A 7016-nucleotide genomic window follows, 5' to 3' on the forward strand; every position below is an offset into this window, starting at 1 on the left:
TCCTTTTCAATTGTATGTTAGTCTAAATGTTGTTGTTATCTCTTTTGTTCTATAGCCCTGATGAAGACCTGAAACTCAGGTCGAAACTTCGGTATAAAATAAATAACTATGGTTTCGTTTATTTATGTTGTTCTTTGCTGACCGCACCCCCCGACAAACTTCTCCAATCATTAATGTACGGTCAACTATCTACACCTCATGATAATATAATAACATGATAACAAAGAAATATACATAAAAATAAATTACTTATCTGTGTATAAAACCAATTATTCATGACAGGAGAACCAACTCTTTCTGCTAGTACCAACAAAGTGATAAAACAGTTTATTGTTGATTGTTAAAACAATTACGAAGGTTACCATTATTATATCAGAGGAGTGTGATAACACTTTTTGATATTTAACAATAATAGTAGGTTTAATAATGAATCACTTAAGAGCAATGATTTGGGCTGTCCGTAGCTCAATGGTTAGGCGCGGTCGTACCAATCTGAGATCTGCTGGCCAGTTTGAATCTGGTCTGAAGTGTTTTCATTGACTTCTGGACTTTTTTCATTGAGTTGCGATCCCACAAAATGGAAAACTTGTCCCAGTATAGGACTCCAATGGGAATCTTGGCCAAAAAAAAAAAAAAAAGCGATGATTTGCTTTATTCCAAATTGGCCTATTCTTGCCTCATCTGGCACAATTTCACCTTATTTTACGGTATCAAACCATCTTTGATTGTATTTTTATTTTTTATTCCATGTTTTTGTCTTTTTAGCAATTATAATTTTGTAATCATTTTTGTTTATTTGAGTCAAGCCATGTTGGTCTTCTTTGACTTATTTATAAATGACTTATTTATTTTTCCTAACTGATCTCTGACTTAAAACTATTTGTAAAAAAACAATTTAGTGTGGTAAAGTAAATTTGAACTGTTGTGCATAAAAGGTGACGGTCAACCATATCTCTTATTCATATATTTTAGTACTCTTTACTTACAATTACTAATAATAACCAAATTATCCCAACCTTCTTTATTAAACCATAATCACATTTCGTCCGATCGGGCCATCATTAAGGAAAATCTTAATTTTAGTATCATGGTCTTACATTGACTTATTAAAATTTTTAATGAAGAGAAGATAGTTGACCATAGATAATATATATGCGGATAAGACTGGTGGTGGGGGGAGGGAGAGTAAATAACCCAAATAAGTTGAGAGAACTTATTTAATAGTGTCAACGTTTCGGGTAGAGTTTCTAGCCTTCATCAAGGCTAAGAACAAAGAACAAGATAACAACCAATGAATATAAAAAAATTAAAAGAGAGAATATAAACAGAATGATTTAAAGTAAATAATTATATAAAATGAAAATTAATAAAAATAAAGTGATGAAAGAGATACAATACTACTACATGACCTACCTCTTTACCTAGGTTTTTCGAGGTTATGTAATTGTGTTGTGATCAGTTAATGATAGTAGAATACATAAATTGTGAAGGATAGAAATTATTGATAAATGCTATACTGATAAATAGGTTCATTTTAACCGTGTTAAATTGACTTGAGCATAATAGTGTGCAAATTTTAATAATTAATCAATGTGAGGTTGTGTTAGGAAAATTAAGATGTCCTTGATGATAGCAGGATCGGCCAAAATGTTGGATATGTAATTATGAAGATAGTCCGGGTATGATCAAAGATAAACTCAAATAGTGATTAAACTATTTATATTGAACTAACGTTTCGCCCCACATTACAGGGCTTCATCATAGCTAAAAAAGAAACAAACACTTAAATGATGTAAACATAAATGAAAAAGTAAAAGGATGTTCAGTAAAATGAAAAAAGTAAATAAGAATACTAAAAGGTTTTAGACAATTAATAAAAACGGGAAAAAATAACAGATAAAAAAAAAAAAAGAAGAAATATAAAATACAGTACAAACTAAAAGATGGAAAAAGGGGATAAGAATAAAAGAAGATAATGGACAAGATAGGAAACATAACTAACGGACTGGAAGTCAGTGCGAAAGTGAATTGTTGACAGGATGTATTTGAGAAGTTGTGGGGATTGACAGTTAACATAATAGAATCTTGAGGATATCTTTTTTTTTTTTTTTTTTCTGCCAAGACTAACCATGGTTGGGGGTCAAAGTTCTTCATTTTGTGGGACCGCCACGCAATGAAAAAAGTCGACGTCCTAGGCCGAATTCGAACCGGCACCGCCAATAAACATCAAATTGGTAAGACTGTGTCTTAACCACTGAGCTATGGGCGGCCCGATTGAGGATATCTTGACTTATGCATTAACATAGGGTATCTTGGGATATGCATCCCCAACATGGAGTCGATATCTCTCGAAAAGAGTAGGTTGGCTACAATACAGAGGATAGCTCTGCTGCGAGTCACTCGAGTGTTTCATGAGGCGGTACAGGTATTAGCTGGAGGAGTGCCTATTGATCTTCTCCTGCAGGAAGACTATTATCAATAAAAGTCAAAGAGGGAAAGTCTGGTGGATTTACCGGAGAACCTCCAAATATGTGTTGGTGAAAACCCTAGCAGATGGAAGAGGATCCTTCGAGAAGAAAACTTGCAAGAATGGAACCGATGTTGGGTGGATTGCTCAAAAGGGGCAACCCTTAGGAAGTACTTTCCTTCCGTTGGTTCACGCCTAGAATCAACGTGGGTCCTTCCCAACTACTGGGTCTCACAGTTCCTCACAGGGCATGGGGGTTTCCGAGCTAAGCTCGCCACATATCGATCATCTATGCGCAATTTGTCAGGTTCCAGAGACCACCGAGCACGTAGTACTTGCCTATACCGCCTATGAAGCACTGAGAGCCAAGATGATGAGGAAAAGAGGACTCTATGTTCTGACGGAGAGCGACCTTCCTGAGGTGATGAAGAAAGAAAACTACCCGCACTACAAGATTTTCATGTACAGAAGAAAGGAATCTGTGGGCTCTACTCACTTCTCCCTGGGTAGGAGAGAGTAAGCTACACCAGTAAGGCCTCTGTAGAAGAGCAAGATATATTTTCTAGCAAGAGCAAGCTGTGTGCACAGCTATGTAAATGTTTGTCATATGCACCAATGAGTTGTACCCACTGCTGCAAACACCGGTATTGTCTAATAGGCAGGGTAGGGTGACAAATTAATAAATAATAAACATAGTAGAATCTATTTTAGCCCTGATGAAGCCCTGCAAAGTGGGGCGAAATGTTGGCTCATATAGTTTAATTACTATTTGAGTTTTTCTTTCACTGCACCCGTACCATCTTCCTTTTACTATCACTCGGAGTCAATCAGCAATCTTCTGCTTAATTAAAAATGTATTTATGTTTTAATAAAGAAAGTTGAGACTATTTGGATAATTTTTGTTATTATTAACACCAGTCTCGACCAAGGTAATAAAAATATATATAAATTGATTACTTTATAAAAATATCTAATTGTTTACCTTCATTATGCTATTTTAATTTATGGTTTTGGTAAAAGTCCAGTAATGTCTTTATGAGCAGATAAATGTTTATTTTTATATATAACAACTACTGTACATTATATTTGAAATAAATAACAATTTTTTTTTAAATATTTCTTTTTCTTTTTTTTTCTGGAGTTATTTGGTTTGATATAGCTATTAACAGTTAGGAATTTTTTTTTTCTTTTCTTTCTCTTTTTTTTTTTTTTTTGTTTGAGGTATCTAAATAATCTTATATAATAACAACAACAAGATTTCACTTCTATATACAGTAACAACAAAACAATAACAGTAACAAGAATGCAGCCTATGTAGTCTCATTAAACTACCTGAAATGGAAACCCCAGAAATCGAATGATCGAGGCGTTTCAAAGTTATTATTATCGGCGCAATGGTACAGTTTTCGTAGTTTGTCAAGGTCCTTTTCGCTCATTCTGAATCTCTGACCTATTGTTGCTCCGTCCTCCTGTAAATATATATTTCAATTAATTATCTAAAAACATTGCGTCGGACATTATAACATATAGCTAATGATTATGGTAACGTTACATTAGTGTACAGTTAATTTTTATAAAATTAATATACATATATATAAATAAATTAAAATAAGGTGAGGAACTAAAACATGATGTGAATATGTGATGTATGTTTTGCATTTTAGAAGTTAATATATATTTTGTCTCTACTTACTATTTATCTCATACTTCCACCTTGTACTTAAATTTATTCCATTATGATTGTTGTTTTTTTATTATATATTTACAACACAAGTGAAAATAAAATTAAAATAACTATAAGTAATAACGTAAACTATAAGTAATATCGTTTAAAACATAAATATATAAAGCAGTAATAGAAAAAATAGAATTACTTGTTTTGCCATGTCCTTTTTTCCCTAGGAATCATATTAATATTGTATATTTAAAAAAAAAAATGGAATTTATACTCGGTCTAGTTATAATTCAAATAGCAAGGTTTAAAGTATTTGTAAATAATAAGAAATTAATTTATTGATTATCAAATTTCATTATGAAATCTTGAGAACTGGCTGAATTATTATTAATAAGTATAATTTTGAACTTACTTTTGGTACAATGGTTGGTTTACCATTCTTGGTAAATGCGTGCGTGCTATAATGCATCACACTGTCATAATCATATCCAACACCTAAATCTGTTATACTTCCATGACCGTATCTCTTGAAATTTCTTTCGGCCCCTGAGAAAATTAAGAAACAAATTTTAATTATGTTATATCATCTAGCATGAATAACTATAGTAGACATCTCGAAATAAGGTGGGATGGTGTTTTTGCCATGTCGCCACTGTTAGTACCCAACATAGAGATAGTTTTCGAATTGTCAGTAGATAGCCAATGTCTACCATCTTATGTTCCTAGCTGTCCCATTCTGTTCAGTTGTAGGGATGGGATATCAAAAGCAATGTATTATTAATTTTTTATCAAATTAAAAAAAATTATAAATCATATTATTTATATAATTATAATTAGAAGTAGATGATCCCGATTACGGTAAAGAAAAACAAAAAATAGTGATGAATGAAGATCATCAATGTGGGTCAAAATATTAATAAATAGCTGAAACTATTTTTTCTTTTCTTGACCATCTTTTATAATTATAAAGATAGGTTTTATGATGGGAAGTGGCGTGGTTCAGTGGTAAGGCATTGTGTTTCTAATTCCAAGGACCTGGGTTCAAATCCAGCTCTGACAGATATAATTCTGTTACTGCAGCCATGAGTCAATCCTGTAGGTTCAGGAGCTCTCTGGGATCCATCCAGCTTCATAAAGTGGGTTTCCTTAATTTGGAAAAAAATTTAGCAGTCGAGCGTGATTCTGACCAAATCATCTTCTTGTACAACCATAGGTCTAGTGACAGTTCTTCCTTATAAAGGACTGAACACCTGACCTTCGTGGTTTGTGTGGTACAAATTTATTTATTATGGTTTTATGATATTCTATTTTTAAATGTGCTATTCAAATCAATTATTAACTTCACTTTATCTTATTATCGATTCTGAAATCCGAAGCTGAAATTATCTCCTGATGATAACTCATTGGATATGTCGATAGTTATTGTTAGGTTAATTTTATTTATTGTATTTCTTAAGTGTCAATTAAATGTATTATTATTATATATTTAAATTATTTTGATTAAGTTAAGATAAAAAATCTGATGATGTTCATTTTTATAACAATGAGTTTTAATTTTCCATTTTTTATTGATGACAGAACTAATTTGATCGATATTGTTTTATTTAAGAATAATTAGTATGGGCTATCTTTATCTTTGAAGTAATAAAGAATTTCTAACCCTTCTTCAGTGAATGGTGAGTAAGGTTATGAAGCAAGAATTGACAATGCCCGAATTTTCCAGACCTGCCTTATTTCGTGATGGCTACTATAGTATTTGAATGTGCAGTTTATTCTTTCTAAGCTCAATCGATTATTTTCAAGTATGATGAAACAATTAAAATATAGTTTTATCCTACCTCTTCGAATGTTCTTCCAGTGAATAGTGACATATTTGTCCCTGTCAGCTGCACTTTGTTGATGATGAAACCCAAGTGCATGCAATAGTTCGTGAGCAGCTACTCCATGTTGTACACATCTTCTTCCAAGATTGACAACTTGACCCCCTCCTCTCCTTCCTACATAGGACCAACATCCAGGCGAATCTCCTTGAATGGAAAGCCAGTCGGAATCGCCATTTTTATATGGTCGGAATTTTATACATGAGTTTTCATGGAACTCATCCATCGCTCCTTTTATAACGTTTGCTTCTTCTTCATCTGCAACAGTTGAATTATGTACTTCTTCCTCCTTTGAATTTTTTCATGTTTCTTTAATATCCTTCTCTTTTATTTATTTACTTTTTTAATATTGAATTTTATTTTAGTATTTTACCTAATTATAAGAACCTTTTATGGTTATATGTACTTCTTTACTCAAAAATGATTTTATTATTAATGAACAAAATAAAAATGAAATAGACTAACCTTCCTTCAAATGAAAAATGTATCAAAAAATAGATTCTAAAAAACTTGTATTAACTAATTTTATCCTTTTAAATGCCCTTCACTCTATAGTCCTATTAAAATCTTATTTTTTCTTTTTTTATAATTTTTGTCTTCTTTTGAAAAAAAAAAAAATAATTATAAAAATTCCTGTGATATTTTTCCGACTTGAACAATTGCAGTTTTAGTGTATACAAAGAAAAACAAAACCTTTTTCCCTGACAATTGTAATCGAATTACCAATACAAGGGATTCATAATGTATTAATTAAAAAAATAATCATATGCTACAGAGCAAAGCTGTAAATTTATGTTTAAGAGACCCTGGTATACCCTATGTAACTAAAACAACAGAAACATATTTTTTTTATTCTGGAACTAAAATGTGATGAAATCTTAATTTAAAATATATTCCAACCTTAATTTTAGTTTAAAAAAAAAAAAAATTAAACTGGTCTAATTGTCTAAAACATTATATTTGAAGACTTAACAAAAATAATTATACACTATAG

The 7016-nt window shown here is 31.5% G+C and overlaps 1 protein-coding gene across 1 annotated transcript in view; it reads right to left on the bottom strand.

The window, feature by feature from the left end:
• The window catches only part of LOC106691716 (zinc metalloproteinase nas-15), an 11992-nt gene extending 5651 nt beyond the window's left edge, over nucleotides 1–6341 (bottom strand). The window contains exons 1-3 of the mRNA XM_014438551.2: nucleotides 5981–6341; nucleotides 4555–4688; nucleotides 3800–3936 (exon numbers count right to left, since the gene is read on the bottom strand). Of these exons, the coding sequence (XP_014294037.2) occupies nucleotides 3800–3936; nucleotides 4555–4688; nucleotides 5981–6248 (539 nt within the window). The 5' untranslated portion in view covers nucleotides 6249–6341. The remainder of the gene's footprint in view (nucleotides 1–3799; nucleotides 3937–4554; nucleotides 4689–5980) is intronic.
• Between the last annotated feature and the right edge of the window lie 675 nt (nucleotides 6342–7016).

Source organism: Halyomorpha halys, unplaced genomic scaffold (genome assembly GCF_000696795.3).
Source record: "Halyomorpha halys isolate HHAL.00 unplaced genomic scaffold, Hhal_1.1 Scaffold1.1, whole genome shotgun sequence".
In the NCBI taxonomy this organism is placed as follows: domain Eukaryota; kingdom Metazoa; phylum Arthropoda; class Insecta; order Hemiptera; family Pentatomidae; genus Halyomorpha; species Halyomorpha halys.